General features: G+C 44.1%; 1 protein-coding gene across 5 annotated transcripts in view; it reads right to left on the reverse strand.

Annotated features, from left to right (window-relative positions):
• Positions 1–17,160, reverse strand: part of rai14 (retinoic acid induced 14) — an 85,992-nt gene that overhangs the window by 66,455 nt on the left and 2,377 nt on the right. For all 5 annotated transcript variants that reach the window (XM_080755264.1, XM_080755266.1, XM_080755263.1 and 2 more), the window contains exon 2: positions 15,830–15,909. In XM_080755264.1, coding sequence (XP_080611390.1) covers positions 15,830–15,865 — 36 coding nt within the window. In that variant the 5' untranslated portion in view covers positions 15,866–15,909. The remainder of the gene's footprint in view (positions 1–15,829; positions 15,910–17,160) is intronic.

Below are 17,160 nucleotides of genomic sequence, written 5' to 3' on the forward strand. Positions count from 1 at the left end.
ATCTAGATCCTAGAAGATAATCGCACTTCTAGATTAGCCAAAGAGACAGTCCAAGGCCATGATATTCTGCTAATTTAATTTGCTTCTGTTAAAAGGATAGTTCACCCCAAAAGGTTTAGTTTTTCCTATTGATTACTGACCTTATGGAGACTTGAACTTCATGGGTTTTGGTTTTGTCACAAAGGAGACACTTCGTGTATCCATACAAAGGAGACTCTTTGTGTCTCCATAGGGATATACTGCTGTTCATCAAATTACATCCATATAATTGGTAGGGGGGGAAAAAGTCGTTTTGGGGGGTGAACTATCCCTTAAGTTCTACTTTTTTCTGCTTCTTCAGAGAGAGTGCAAGTGGAGGATGGTGTTCTTCAGGATGGTACATCTTCAGCACCTGCTTCTATGAAAGGTTAGAACAAGTATCATCATTCAACTGAACCTATGATTATTTTGTGTCCATTAGTGCAGGGATTCTCAAACTCTTTTGGGTCAAGGCACCCCTATAAATACTTTTTTCATCTGAGGCTTCCCTATATATTATATACATATTTTTAACTCCTAACCTAATATGGCATATTTTACTATTGTTATTGTAAAATATTATAAGATGGTGAAATCTGAATGAATTGTACTTTATTGAGCAAAACAGATTTGTGTTGTACCTTCAAATTAATTCAAGCAATACCATATTAGCCACAATATTCATGTAAACATGAAATGTTTGAAGTGCAAGAAGTGCAAATTTACTTTAATTCGAGAAATTCTATTCTCCACCAGTTCCTGGCATAATGTTGCGAGGGGAACAGAAGAGATGGTAGTCGTTTTGTGGAACTGACTGAAAATAACTTTGTACTGAAGTGTCAATATAGATTCCAAATATTACCAAAATATGACGCGGCACCCCTGGGCTGTCGCCACGGCACCCCAGTGTGCCCCTCACCCACTTTGAGAACTCCTGCATTAGTGGTATTTTAATTTCTCAACAGAACCAGTGACCAGCACCACAACAAAGGAGGCAAAATCAAGGCGGAGGTGGAGAGCAGAGGAAGTGAAAGCGGTGGAGGACAATATGATGGACTTCATCAAGACCTTCACCGTACCTCCCAAAAAGAGCTGCGATCTTTGCCTTCAAAGTGCACCAGAGGCACTAAAAGATAGGTCCTGGACGGATGTAAAGAACTTTGTCCGAAACCAGATCACAGCATCGAAAAGAAAGGTTTACCCTTAATAAAAAATATTTTATATCGTTTTTATCGTTGATTTGTCACCTTTACAATGAGGTATAGCTTGGAAGGATCAGCACTGGTAAAAGTGTAGGTTGCGCCTGGGAGAGAGCAATCATCCAATCCACTAAGCAACACAAAGCAAGGCTGAATATCATCCATTTGCCATTTTGGAAAAGGTTTGCGGCGCGCAACCCACACATTTAGCAGTGCTGCTCATTCCACGAATGTTTGATCATTACAAGCTATACAATCGGTGTGAAGGGGACAAATCGACGAGGAAAATTACATAAAATAAAGAACATCTTCTGGTTTTACAAGCTAATCTGGTGTACCACATAAGAGAAAATGAATAAAATCTGCAATCTCAGTCGAGTAAGAGTCTTTGTTTATTAATAATTGTGCTCCGCAGCTGCAGTCATACCAGACAGACAAACGCGTTCTGAGTCCAATTAGACTGGCTCAAGCTACTGTATGTGCGACAAAATCAGCCATTCTTTTTAGGGTACCTTTTTGTTAAGTGGTCCCCAATCAACTGGTGTGTATTCTGAAAAATGTCCCCAAAGGTTGCCTAAACAAATACACTTATGCCAATTTTGAGACAGAGGGTTAAAGTCACTCTCCTTCGGCTTGTGACTTCCACACCTCTCAGCCATTGTAAAATACTACGTAACCAACAGCCTCTAGTGGCTAATTGCTAAGTATACTAAGCTATCAGAGCAAATATTTCTGTAGTCATCTTATTCTCCTACATTGTCAATTCCCAAACTCTTTGTGCTGCGAGTGTATGAGTGGATTTCAACATGTACCATCATAGGCCTTTTCAGAAGCAGTAGCTGGACTGCAGTAGCTGGACTGCAGCAGCACTTTGTTGACATGCATGTTTTCAATCCAGCTTTGTAACTACAGTTTATAAAGTCCAATTGGGCTTGCAACCCGGACATGCATGATGATTTCCTCATTCCCCCACACCCAACGTGGTGATGTCCACAGTTTGTGTATCAAGGCGGCCTGCTGCTTTCTATAGAAATGAGTACAATCTGGAGGCTCTACTACCAATATTTACTTCCTGTGTTTGAGATTTGAGAAAAGTAGACCACACAAAATGAGATTGTAACTTGTGTATAACCTAATACCCCAAAGGTGCCTTACAGTAGTTTGTGTTTTTTTTTGTAGCCCCCACAGTTTACTTCTTGTTCTTGTAGAGTTTCTGTGAAGGCAATTAGATCCCGAAGTGTGTAGCCTAAGGCAAAGGTCAAAGTGTTATCAAATGCATAGCACTAGTAGTTATTTTTGAACGGTACGTGACATACTTGTGACATGGAAAGTGACAAAACAGAGATGCATTACAGATGACATTGAAAAGTGCAAAACATACCAAGAATATCAAATCCTACACAATGAAACTACAGTTCAATTAAAGGCAAGGACAAAGGGATGGTATGAATGGATAAAGTACATTGCCCTGTGGTAGTACAGTACAGTACAGTACAGTGGAATACAGTACAGTATAGTACAGTACACTACAGTTGAGTACAGTACAGTACAGTACAGTAGAGCAGCCAGGATATGTCCCCAAAGGTGGTTTAAAGTAGGCTGTGTGTATAGACCAAGGCCCCAAAGGTGACTTCCTGTAGTGTGAAATAAGCCCCGCCCAAGTCCCCAAAAGTATGAATATGAGGTAAAATATGATTGTCCCCAATCTCAGGGTAAAAAATCCTACTTTTGAAAGAAAGCTTAAATCAAAAATATCAAGAGGTATTTGTAAAGTGGGCATCCTCTGAACACCAACAGTGGTCGCAGCTTCACTCTAACCCATTCAGAAAGGGTAGTCCCCGAAAGGGGGGTGTTCTGTCATCCGTCCCCAAAAGTAGTCTAAACATGTATGTGTGTGTGTGTGTGTGTGTGTGTGTGTTTGTGTGTGTGTGTGTGTGTGTGTGTGTGTGTGTGTGTGTGTGTGTGCGTGCGTGCAGAGTGCCTCAGAGGCTCTGCCTGAAGACTACAAGCCTAATATCTCCCCAGGCCACGGCAAAGGGGGAATTCCCCTTCAGGCTAGTGGATGAGATGCTTGGCTTCAGTGTCCCTTCCTGCGCGAGAGACCCGGGTTCGAATACCAGGCGTTACACTCATGCGTGCGTGCGTGCATGCGTGCGTGCGTGCGTGCGTGCGTGCGTGTTCAGTTCAGTTCAGTTCAGTTCACTTAAGAGTGATTATGGGTTCTATTTGTACACTCTTCCGAGTTCAATATTAACATTGAGGATTTTACACAAAATCAGCTATACTGTACGTGTCTACTGTATTTGGGCTCTTTGATCAGTGACGGCTACGAACTTCAAACCGCTTCTACAACAAAGCAGATGCTCAAATGTCCCTAAACAATACATCCTTTCTCTAGACGAGCCACAGCTGAAACTGCTTACTGCCCTCTCCAGTGCACGCACGCACGCACGTCCGCACGCATGCACGCACGCATGCACGCACACATGCACGCACGCACGCACCCACGCACGCACGCACGACAACAACAACAGTTTAGTGGCCTCTGAAACTCTAACCCAGAATAAGAGAGTGAGACTTTGGTAGACATGGCTGTTAAACAAAGAGCAGATGGTTGGCCTCACGTTGGAGCGATGTTGAGACAGAACGCTGCGACCACAGAACACCGTGTTTGTCCATGTCACAATGCTGTCCACTCTGGACTGCACAGGAAGGCAAGACCATTCTTTTTAAATCGTGAAAATGTGCCCGACATCTTTGAATATATATATATTGTTACAGAGCGAGTTTTTAACTCAAATCTTTGCTACTGGGAGGGTCCCTGGAACAACATATTTTCAGATGGGGGTCGGCGGCCAATGTCATATATATTTGTGGTCCTTGACATGAATATGTTTGAGAACCACTGACATAGAAACATGGGTTTTTCAGAAAACTGTCAGGATTTAGAAGATTTTAAAAAAAAAATCAATTTCAAATGTTAGTTCAACAGTTTAAATTAACCCCGTTATCCCTATTTTAGGCGTGCCATTTTAGTTCAGCAGCCTTTTTTTTGCAGCTACTGTAAATAGCTTTTTGAACATAGGGCATAAGTGTTTAGCTAGGCTTTAAAAGGTTAGTTTTATGATCTAGACTGGATTGGTATGATTGGTGAAACAAAATACCAGCAAAGAGTAAGAAGACTAAACAAGAATCTAACTCATACAAACCCACAACTCTTACGAGGTAAGTACAGGGGTACTTCCATCTGAAAACATTTAAGGACTCTTGGTTGCCTCAAGGTGCTTACTTCATTAAAGCTGGGGGATTTGTGTAAAAGTCCATGATAAGTTGGTTGTGGTTGTTAGAAGGCCCCAGTAAAAATAGTCGTCACGCAACACTTCCTGCTGACACAAAAATAGCCTATCCTCCCCTATAAATAAACAGCGTTGGACTTGGAAAGCACCCAGACTCCAACACTTAACAGCTACTGAGTGAGTTAATGTACACCAATAGGAAAAACATACAACTCTCCCTCGGTCACATACAGTGTGCACATTATGTAGTAGACATTTAAATGGAACTGAACAACGATATGTAGCCTGCACATATCGTGCACATAGGTGTGCACCGATAGATCTTCACAAAAAGGAAAAGGGAAAACGGATTATGTTACAAACTCTTGTTAATAGCTTTCATTGGTTAAATGTTTATAAAAACCCACAGACGGACTTAACCACTTATAACCTGGCTTTTCTATTTTGGCCGTGTCATTCTAGGCAGAAATGTTCCAAAGGTTACAAAATCACACCCGGGTGAAGTGAGTGGTGCAACTCCGTGTCTGGGTCCGTCACCCAGGGGGTCCTCGGATCTTCCAGACCCACAGGAACGAGCCCCGGGTGCCGGCCCGGTTCTGGCAAGCCGCCCCGCGTCCGAAACGGTCGAGAAATATCGTGTGGGGGTCCCCGGGGGCAAAGGGCAAATATGTGGCTACTAGCAAAAACAGCTTACCAGCTCAAAGCCAGCCTCCTCTCAGAAAGATCTTTAACTGAACTAGGCCTATCTCTACTAGTTCTCTCTAGTTCCAGGGGGTCCCCAGCTAAATGATAGTTTGTAACCAAATGGACCCTTGTGGGTCTGTAACTCTGAGAGTGTACAAATGGAACCAAATGGACGCTTTTCAAATGGGGGGTCCGTGGGCTAATTAGTGTCAATTTGGGGGTCCTTGACATGAAAAAGTTTGGGAACCACTGTTCTATAAAGTGCAGTTCCGACAGCACTTTCACTTCTGCCCATAGCCAGCCACAGAGTCACAACCGCCAACAGTTGCATTGTCTGTCGTACAAACTCTATTTCCACCCGCAGCTTCCTCGCGGAATGATGACAGCCTCACCCCAGGACTGACACATAATGTCAATGTCAATGAATGAATTGCATTTTTATAGCGCTTGTCCAAGTGCTCAAAGCGCTTTACAATGGTTCATTCATTCATACATTGGGAGGTGAAGCGGCGAAAAGTCGACGCCAGCGTCCTCACTTCCCACATTCACTTCACACGCCAATGGTGGCGAGCTCACACTGACCGACTCATTGGAGGCAATGTAGGGTTCAGTGTCTTGCCCAAGGACACTTCGACATGTGGACAGGAGGAGTCGGGATTCAAAACCGCCGACCCGGGGATCATTGGACGACCTGCTCTACCTCCTGAGCCACAGCCCTGGGTAAGCAACCAGGCCTGGTGGAGATATGCGCTCCGAGGAGGACACTTTTTTTTTAGTCTGTACCTGTGTCTTGTGACACACCAGTCTCCTCATCCAGCTCTCAATCAACTCTGCTGGACTTAGCAGTGCCATAAAAGCTTCAAATAAAATGGCACGCCCAAGCAATTAAATGTAGGCACGTGGACAATGCACGCACACATACACAGTTACACACACACACAGGCTCAAACGCTCTCACGCACGCACGAGCGTGTGCACACAGTACACACCCACAGTGTGCACACACACACCCACAGTGTGTCACACACACACACACACCCACACAGGCCACAGTGTGTCACACACACACACACACACACACACACACACACACACACACACACACACACACACACACACACACACACACACAGTCCCTAGTTCCCAACTGATTTGCTGAATACTGGCTTTCTCTGCCCATGTGTCTGTACTAGTTCATGTAAACAGGAGATAAGAAATAAAGACTGTTCCCGCTTTAATTGGATCCATGTCTAAACAAGACTCTAAGCTATTTCCCTTTTTCTTTCCCCTTTCCTCACTTTGAACTCGCCTCCGGTCCATGTTCTGTGCATCCTCTCTCACTGTGGAGTGGGACACCGCTACGTGTGTCCCCATGTATACACGTCCCTGTGTCTGTCCGAGCACGGAAAGCTGCAACACGCTAACTCTGTCCTTTCTCGACCTCTTCGGACGCGGGGCGGCTCGTCAGAGCGTGGCCGGCCTCCTGGGTACGTTCCTGGGGGGTCTGGAATGTTCCGGGGGGACCCCCATGCGGTAACTTTTCCATTTCTCGACCGTTTCGGACGCGGGGCGTCCCCCCCCCCCGGGTACGTTCCTGGGGGGTCTGGAATGTTCCGGGGACACACCGGGGAACCCCACACGGTATCATTTCTCAAAGATCTTTTCCAAAAATTATCAGTACAGTACAATACAGTACAGTACAGAGCACGGAACACTACAATACAGAGTAGAGCACAGTAACTATAACAATACATGCACCGCTCAGCTCACACAGGTGTGATTCCAGAGCAAAGGTATGGTAGGGTCCTAAATGGAACAAAATTATCTTCTTTGATTACAGTTCAGGCCCAGGGTGACGCTCATCATAAATGGTCACAAGATCTCTCTCTCTCTCTCTCACGCAAAAACGAGGCCAAAGAACATGTACACTGATGTGCATCCCCCCCCCCCCTCTTAGATCCCCAGATTAAACCTTTGCTGCTCCACAAGGTTTAACAGCATTAAGACCCTTTTACAGCACACAACCACACCACACCATTCCATGCCAAACCTCGCAAAGCCAGGCCAAATCCAATAAACAAACCTAGCCGAGACATTTATATGATGCACTACAAAATGTTTGATTCTATAATGTTCTTTCAAAAAAAGATCACACCCGTGTGAACTGAGTGGTGCAACTCCCCTCTCCCCCCATGCCGCCCCCCCCTCTCTTTTCTCTCTCTCTCTCATTAGCAGGCAACAGTGCAGCACTATCTCTCTCTCTGTTTCTGGCACAACAGCGCCACTTTTGTCCCTACTGGTACTCATAGTAACAGTCACACACAGTCACATAAGTTAACACGGACATTGCTGTTCCTTGGAGTGGTTGCACCACTCAAAAACGACTCATTTTGAGACTTACTGAGATTGTAAGAGTGATTTTGTGAACAAAGCTGTTGAGAATGGAAAAAAAGGCATTTAATACACCAACCACTGAGCTGGCACATCTTTAGAAATCAGATTTGTTTGTTTTTTTGATGAATGTTGTTGAAATTTAATTAGCAAAAGTCAGTTTCATGTGTTTTCTTTTTCTTTTTTTTTGCCTTTCCGAATTGATACAAGCTAATCTGATTCTAATCTGGATTGGCAAAAATTTATATCGTTTTAAAAAAAAAAAAATCTAACTCAAGAAAGTCCACACCACAATTACCGAGTGTGTGGATGCTCACAGAATTATCCTCATCATTATCATGCCGGTCAGGTGTGAACAGACCTTAAACCATGAGAATGTCTGTATTTGGAGAGAGAGGCAGCATAATCCACAAGCGCACACATCAATTAGACACATTTTTAAATGGGTGTGTTTGTGTGTGTGTGTGTGTGTGTGTGTGTGTGTGTGTGTGTGTGTGTGTGTGTGTGCGGCTGTGCGCGCGTGCGTGCCTGTGTTTGTTAATGTCTGCAGTGTGTTGAAGCAGCACTGCACAACTCCATGTAGAAAGATGAATGCAGCTTTGTGTAGGTTTACGTGTGCGTGCGTGTGTGCATGTGTGCAACCATGCGTGCGTGTGTAACCCTTTGTAATCCTTTTCAGTCTATAACGAACAGCTGGGGAGGGGAGTAGGGTAAAGTAGGGTAACCATGTAGAGCTGGGTGGGTGCATGCAGGGTAATACTAGGACCATTGTCAACAATGGAGTACACAGATAATAGAAGGGGCGCAGTACTTAGTTCAGACTAGTCATTGGTCCGACAAACGACAGCCTACGTCAAACCCTAACCTAACCATAACCGCAAGCACGGGAGCAGCGCATGTCCATCGGAATTACGCGTGGATCCCATAATAGAGTACACCAATAATAGAGTACACAGGTGGTACTGTGGGATAGTAAGACAATTACAGCACAAACGTGTGTGCTGTGTATGGGTGCAACAAGAAGAACACGGTTTATCAGGGGGTTGCAAATAAGCCTAAATGCAGTTTATTGGGGTTGCAAATAGCCTAAACATTATTTTCATTGTCGATTAACCCATTCAAAATCAGGACGGGAACGCCTTTTGGTGTTTTAAGGATTATGTTGTACTTTAGCTATTGAAAGCTCATAGCGTGGCATCTGCTATTTTTGAGAAATCTTGAAAATGTGGCGCAAATCTTTGAATAATATATATTCTTTCTTGGGGGGGGGGGGGGGGTCCCTGGAAAAACATATTTTCAGATGGGGCTCGGCAGCCAAATACAGATAATTCTGGGGGTCCTTGACATGAAAAAGGTTGAGCACCACTGACGTAGAAACATAGGTTTTTCAGAAAATTGCTGTTTGCTGCCCCATCAAACACAAATGTTTGGTCAGACAATGCAACTCCCATTGGAATTGCATTGTGGCAGCCATTAATCACAGACAGAGCACAGAACATTAATTTGATACGAATGTATATGAGGCCTCAAGACTATAAGAACATGGCTGATTGGTAACGGGAGAAGCAGAGTATATAGGAATGTCTGTCTCCTTGTAAGACTGTGGCTGCTCGCCAAAAACCATTCCCAGAAACAATCGTACAATACCTGCCAGTTTCTTAAATACGCACGAATGCACACGCACACATCACCTCCCCGATTCTATTCACTATTTGGGCCAAATACTGTAGATAGAATGTATGCCCAATTAAAAGCTCCCACTGTAGATTTGACACACACGAGACACAAACCTATCTTCTTGCCCAAAATGTGGCCAAATGTGATCAGGTCAGCACATTTGGGCACACACAAGAGACACAAACCTATCCCCTTGCCCAAAATGTGCCAAAATGTGATGAGGTCAGCACATTTGGCATGTGGCTATGGCCTGATTTAGCCCAAGGAGTGTTTTTCGTGCAAGCTTGGAATGGATTCAGAATCATGACACATTACATGCTTCTTAAAGCATAATTAAAATTAGATTATTTTTTTGCCTTCAGAAGATTAATGGTACTCCAACTTTCAACCCCTGAATTTACCATGATCCACAATTTACATAATACTCTAATTTAATGTTATTTGGATGAACCTAAAAAAAGCCTAGGACGGTTACTTATGCAATATTTCTTTTGGGTCAGGCCCAATTGTTTTACTTAGATTGACTGGCCTATAAATGTATAGTACGAGTCTATTACAATTGTGATTTTCACACTTCCATGGGGCATACACAATATCTGCTCTAAAAAGACCATCTTCTCTGCCAAGCAGTTTGCCTAACATGTACACATGTCAAATATATATACCGTCAACTCACACTTGTATGTGTATGCTTATGCTATGCATGTCTCGGGTTGAGAATCACTGCTAGACCCGTAAAAATCTTCTCTTATGGGGGTCCCTGCATGGCATAGCTTTTCAAATGGGGTCCACAGGCTAATAAATGTCAATTTGGGGGGTCCTTGACATGGAAAAGTTTGAGAACCACTGTTCGAATAGGAGAAACAAGCCTCTAGTACTTTCAGTAATAGAATCCACTCTAGTCAAGGAAGCAGTGCCTCTAAACTTATCAACTTTGGGTTAATACAATAACCATAACCGCAAGCACGGGAGCATACAATAGCAATAGTAAATTGATCTAGTCATCATTCATATATCACTAGTGTTGTTACAGCGTTTACCGTTTACTGAATAGCATGCAATATCCAATAGCAGTTTTCTCTGACGCATTTAACCCCATTAACGCATCAAACCCCATAAATTTCATTGACCGTTCTTGGCCCCCTCTTTTTCATTTTCATGGAATGTTTGCTTTTATGACTTATGCTTAGAACAGGGACGCTAGGATCCGTGTGGTTAAGAAGTCTCTACCTTATTTAGCCCTCTTTCTCAGAGACATCTGACTGTAGCACATTGGCTGCCAGATACATCCAGCGGAGTGCGGAGGAGGGTCCCTGAGAGTGAAGCATTTAGCAGAGATTTGACTTCATATTTCTGAACCCCGGCTAAAACAGTGACTCCATTTACAAAAGGCCAATCTGGCAAATGCCCAAATACATAAAAAAAAAAAATAAGCTATTTGTGTAGGCATCCTGCTTCTCGTTTTGTTGGAGAATGAATGGGGAGGGGAGGGGGGGGGGGGGAAGGCATTCCTACGCAATCTATCACTGACATATGACTCCCAAAATAGAATCAAGGAGATTTTTTTCTTTCTATTACCCTTGATTACGAGTTTATAAAAAGCGCAATGGAATGAGGACTATTGGCTCAGAAGTGAAACATGCTGTGTTACGAGGAGAGTGATATTGGAACTATATATGCTGTGCTTCAGTTACCCCGCGGTATAGGTTTGCGGAGCACGAATGTTCCTTCTCAGCCAATGCCCTGCTTTACCCCATGCAGTTGTGTACACATTCACACCTGGAAACGTCCCAGTACAACCAGTCTTAATGGTACTTGCAGACTGCTGCGTTCTCTTTTCTCCAGAAAGAGCGCAAGAAAACGCAGAATAAAACGCCGTCGTCTGCAAGGACCTGTACGGTACGATGTGGTCACACCATCAGCGATAAAGACCTGTACGGTACGATGCGGTCACACCATCAGCGATAACGACCTGTACGGCACGATGCGGTCACACCATCAGCGATAAAGACCTGTACGGTACGATGCGGTCACACCATCAGCGATAAAGACCTGTACGGTACGATGCGGTCACACCATCAGCGATAAAGACCTGTACGGCACGATGCGGTCACACCATCAGCGATAAAGACCTGTACGGTACGATGCGGTCACACCATCAGCGATAAAGACCTGTACGGCACGATGCGGTCACACCATCAGCGATAACAAGAGACAAAGGGACTGGCAGTCATTCATTTCCAATGGCAGCTGGGGCTATTAGTGACATGGTCTGGTGACAATATATCTGCGACTTGGCAACAAACAAAGTTGAGAAATGTTGAACTATGCAATTATTCTATGTCATGTGCATACAGTTGACGGAAATAGGCCAGGAAAGGTCACTTAATCCACGGGACAAATTGTTTATTTTGTTCCTTCATGATGTAGGCTAGGGTAATCAACTCAACTCAAATCAGCCAACATGAAAATACTTTGACAACTAGGACTAGTAAAATGGACTCTCCTAAACTGCACACAAGCCGCAAATAACAAACGTTTAAACTAGTCGTTGTAAATATGAAATGAATCAAATCAATAGCAACGGCGTGGCCTATTTCTATAGCCTAAAATGTTCTCTGAAACAATGTTGTTACGTTGTACATAGGTCAGGGGTCTTCAACGTTTTTCAGGCCAAGGACCCCTTTAGCAGAGAGAGATGAAGCAGGGACCCCTTAGCAGAGAGAGATGAAGCAGGGACCCCTTAGCAGAGAGAGAGATGAAGCAGGGACCCCTTAGCAGAGAGAGAGATGAAGCAGGGACCCCTTAGCAGAGAGAGATGAAGCAGGGACCCCTTAGCAGAGAGAGAGATGAAGCAGGGACCCCTTAGCAGAGAGAGAGATGAAGCAGGGACCCCTTAGCAGAGAGAGATGAAGCAGGGACCCCTTAGCAGAGAGAGATGAAGCAGGGACCCCTTAGCAGAGAGAGAGATGAAGCAGGGACCCCTTAGCAGAGAGAGATGAAGCAGGGACCCCTTAGCAGAGAGAGATGAAGCAGGGACCCCTTAGCAGAGAGAGAGATGAAGCAGGGACCCCTTAGCAGAGAGAGATGAAGCAGGGACCCCTTAGCAGAGAGAGAGATGAAGCAGGGACCCCACTAGATATTGCATAAAATCGTGTTGTAGGTTCGACTTTTCATAGATGGCTTCATAGACTTAGTTTGACAGCACTATCATCAGCAATTTGTTTTCGTGTTTGTTTACACACAATACACAGTACAGGTGAAATAAATACAGTAGATCGCCTCCCAACAAGCTGCAACTGCTCTTCAGAACTCAACTCATCCCAGGAATAAGCAACAGTGAGTGACACAGCGACTTGGCGATACATATAGCACTGATAGCAGCAGAGTCGCTGTCTTGAGTGAGTGCAGCCAGGGACGTGCACACATAGACATCAAAGGGGGCTTCAGCACCTGCACCTTTTACTCGTCTGTAAAACAACTGCCCTCTCCAGACCCCGAATGCAGCATTTGCTACATGGTGAAAGAAATGCACATGCCCCTCCTTTCCATGCCATGCCGGAAGGCAGCATTCAGGTCTCCTGAACTTGAACACAGCATTTTGCGTTGAACCAATTTGTTTAGAAATCCATGTCGTACACAACCGCATCTCCACTAGCTAATGAGTGCTGGGTTGCGCCCCGAAAATAGCTGATCTAGCCAGCAGTGACTCAGGGGTAGAGTGGCTGGATGCAGGTAACCGCAAGGTTGCCAGAACCCAGGCTCCCCCAGAGTTAGTGTCGAAGTGTCCTTGAGAAAGACTCTGAACCCCTAATTGTTCCTATGGTTACATGGTTTCCTCCACCATCGGTGTGTGAATGTAATGCACAATCTATGTGCTATATAAATGCACCATTTACAATTTGCTACGAGTTTTGAGCTTGTAGCCACATTTTCACAAACCTTGTCCACGTTTTTTTTCACCGAGTGCCGCGCTATCATGAGCTTGTACTGTATGTAGATCTGCTATTTTTCAATAGCTAACATAATATTTAAAACACCAAAAGGCGATTGAACCTTCAAACGCCTGATAACAAGCACACTCATCTAACCTTCAGATCACAGCTGCCCCCAATTATCAATCTTATCTGATTATTTGGGCAAAAAGTAAGTAATACAGTTGGGATAACAACTGCAGTTATACTCATTGACACATTTATGAAAAAGACTCAGGCAAGTATTGTGACTGAGTGCAACGCATAGTATAAATAGTGGATCAGCCTACTTACTACTGATTAATCAACAGTAAACCTCTACATTGTCTGCCACAGCAAAATTCCACACTGGTTTCTGACTGATCCTAAAAATCAATACATAAGCCATGACACGCATACAGTGAAGGGCATGGCATTATTGACTTATATAATCAGCGAGAGAATAATTCTGATGTAAAAACATTTTTTTGTAAATATACCCGAGAGAGTTTTCAACTGCAATTACAGTTTCTGGATTTGTAGTTTTGCATTTGATCACATTTACATTACATTACATTGCACTTCCAAAAATAAACGTTGTACATTAATGTGTCTGAGATGCAAAACCATAAATTATAGTAGAATGCAGACAGATCACATGGTCAAAGATCAAGGATGTGTGGTATGGTAAATCCAACTGATTATCCAGCAACTAAACCCTATATAGTTGACTGGGGGTCACCAGGGCTCTATAGTAGATCCACTATACAATTCCCCAGAAAATAGCCGATCCACACAAGCTCACAATTCGTCACACGGAGCTTGTCGATCAGCTATAACAGGGGCGCTGTGAAGAGGGAACATAACAAAGGATGTGGGAGTGAGGCATCTGATGCTACAATATGTATGTTTACGGTTCCCTATCACAAATGGATGCAGTCTTGTTCCTTAGCAACATTCACAGCAATTCTCCACAGTGCGGATTCTTTTCATGCCACCCACCACAGGCTCTTTTGTACAATGCTCTTTTTTTCATACAGTTTAAATAATAATGTGGATTTACTGGAGTACAACATCACCACGAAAACTCGCACTGTCAAAAACATGACGACTTGTTCAAACTAAGTCAAACTAAAGCTTTTATCTTGGGTGTTGGGTCGGATAGGGTAGACCAGTGTTTCCCAAAGTGGGGCCCGGGGACCCCTATGGGGTCCTTTAGGGAGTGTTAGGGGGTCCCCAGCTAAATGATGATGAAACCAAATGGGCCCTTGTGAGTCTGTAACTCAGTTACATTTTACAATATAAATTGGGGTCCCAGAGATAGAAATGCCATTAAATGGGGGTCCGTAGCCTAATGCATGTCAAACTGGGAACCAGTGGGGTAGACTGTTTGTAAAGATGTGAGACTGCAAGGGCAGGTTGATTCGGACAGAATATCACCTGTGACCTCGCCGCCTTCTCCTCCACCTACCAACTTCCTTTCATTCTTTGTCTCTCCCACCCACACACACAGGCCTGTGGTTGTGATATCTAACAGACAACATGACGCTTAGATGGTTTAAAAACCAACACAATAGTGAATACCCCCCCCCCCCCTAAAAAAAAGAAAAGAAAAGAAAACTTAGAACAACTTCCGTACTGTTTCCTGCAGGATAACATAGGCCTACCAGATCAAAACCTTAAAGGAGGGATGTGCCCAAAACACAGTCTTCCTCTTCTGGCACCATCTATGTCAACAGAAGCCACAGCTCATCATCCTGGTACCCCACCTAAGCTTGTTGGAGTCTCTTTGAAACTCTCGTCTACGCCAACCAAAGATATCTCATTTAGCAAAGCCGTCTTTGCTCCACCTCTCTGGCACACCACACCACACCCTCCCTCCATCCTTTTTAAATGTATACTTTTTTAGCCGACAACAGACACACCGCCAGACTCTTCCTGTCTGGCGCTCGCGTCTGTGTCATTATGGTCGCCGTGACAACAGATGAGTCACGGTGGTGCCGTGTGTGTGTGTGTGTGTGTGTGTGTGTGTGTGTGTGTGTGTGTGCAGGCGCCTCACTTCCTGTGAGGGAATCTTACGAAAAAAGTGAGTGAACGATCCGACTGTCCTAACATGGAAGAATCTCTCCCTAAAGACTTAAGAGGCTGATTCATGCTTTGCTGAACAGGATCAGATCGCTCTGTCTGGAATAGTTCAGCCCAGACTGCTGGAAGGAATTTGTGGCTTTTACATTACCGATTCAAAAGAGTTCACGCTGATCTGTGTAGACTTGAGACACCTCCTAAAATGACTCAACGTGTGTGTGTGTGTGTGTGTGTGTGTGTGTGTGTGTGTGTGTGTGTGTGTGTGTGTGTGTGTGTGTGTGTGTGTGTGTGTGTGTGTGTGTGTGTGTGTGTGTGTGTGCGTGCATGCATGCATGTACCGGTATGTGATTTGACAGTATGTGATTGGGATTGAATAAATAGATAGTAACTCATAACTACTATTATACACTTTAAGTACACTGCTCCAGACATCCATGGACACACATGTGTGCGTGACAACACACACACACACACACACGGCCATAATCACACTGCACTACATTGGACCACAGTACAGTTTACTCACGTCGGTTTTTCTAAACTTGGCTTTGAGGCTCTTCATGTTCAGTCTGGTCCATACAGTTTGTCTCACTCCCTCAGAAAGGCCTGGGGGGGGGAAATGAAATGCTGGTTAAAACCCCAAACTGCAGTCAAGTCAGCATCAGTGTTGATTTCGTCAACTAATACTATCGACTACCTTTTTTCACTGAGGAAAAGTGGACAAGAGGTCCAGTATAAGTAATTTTACACTTGGTTGCATGCTGAAAATAGCAGATCTAGCAGCTCACACCGCGTCGCGTTGCGTTGTGAGCTTGTAGTGTAAAATCAGTCATTAGGACGGCCAAAATATCTTGTACAGTAGTTCAGATTTTTTTTACCGCGAGCCCAATGGCTGATGTTCCATATAGCCTTAGAGTAAAGCCATGTTCAAGGTAAAGTGCAGGCACAGGTGTTCATGTAACCGAGAGTGATAAAATGGTCCATTCTACTCTGTGTGGGAGGTCTCTTTTTTCCTTTCACCACTTGAATCCTAGAGACTGTCGAACTGATTTCATTTCATTTCATTCTGCAGCATGCGAGTACTGTGAGTCATCTGGCCCACATTCACCATTGTGATAACTGCTTTAGGGAGTGTTGCGGGCAACATCTGGATTCATATATTACTTTGATGTTCCATTATAGAATCACAACAAGGCACAGGTGTGCTTTTGACAGGTTATAATAAGTCCGAGTCAGCAAACCAGACTATGCCCGGAACTCACAAAGGAGTGTCCTTCTTCACGTGCTTTGATTTACTTTCATTCAAATCAGGCACGGTCAAACGGACGTGTTTCGGCCAAAGCCTTCCTTGGTGTGATTGATCACGCAGAGGAAGGCTTTGGGCCGTGCCTGATTTGCCTGTGCCTGACTGGAATAAAAGTAACTACTCACTTCCACTCAGCATTCACTTCCATCAGTGCTGGTGGTCTTTTGCTGGTCTTGAACTTTTCTGAGCCTTCTAAATGAATTACTTGTTGAGCTGTGACTGAGTTATGCTCGCATTTCTTTTCTTCTATAATAATTCCGCCTGGACAAAAAAAAGACATAATCCTTTATCATGACCCAGGTGAAACCCAGGTCACCCAGAAGAGCATCCACATATTTCCATGTGATTTAACCCATTAAAAACAGGAAAGCTAGCCCCTCCTATAAACAGCTATAGTGTTGTTTGAACAAACATTGAGGGTAAAAAAACATTAAAAATGCCAAATACAAAGAAAAACAACAACAAAAAAGTGTTGTACCCTGCCGTTTTTCTTCTTCTTTCTAAGTATTTGTTCGGCCCAAAGAATTGTGTTTGTTGTCATGATTTGCCAC

This window comes from Protomyctophum bolini (assembly GCF_963924005.1).
Source record: "Protomyctophum bolini genome assembly, chromosome: 22".
In the NCBI taxonomy this organism is placed as follows: Eukaryota; Metazoa; Chordata; class Actinopteri; order Myctophiformes; family Myctophidae; genus Protomyctophum; species Protomyctophum bolini.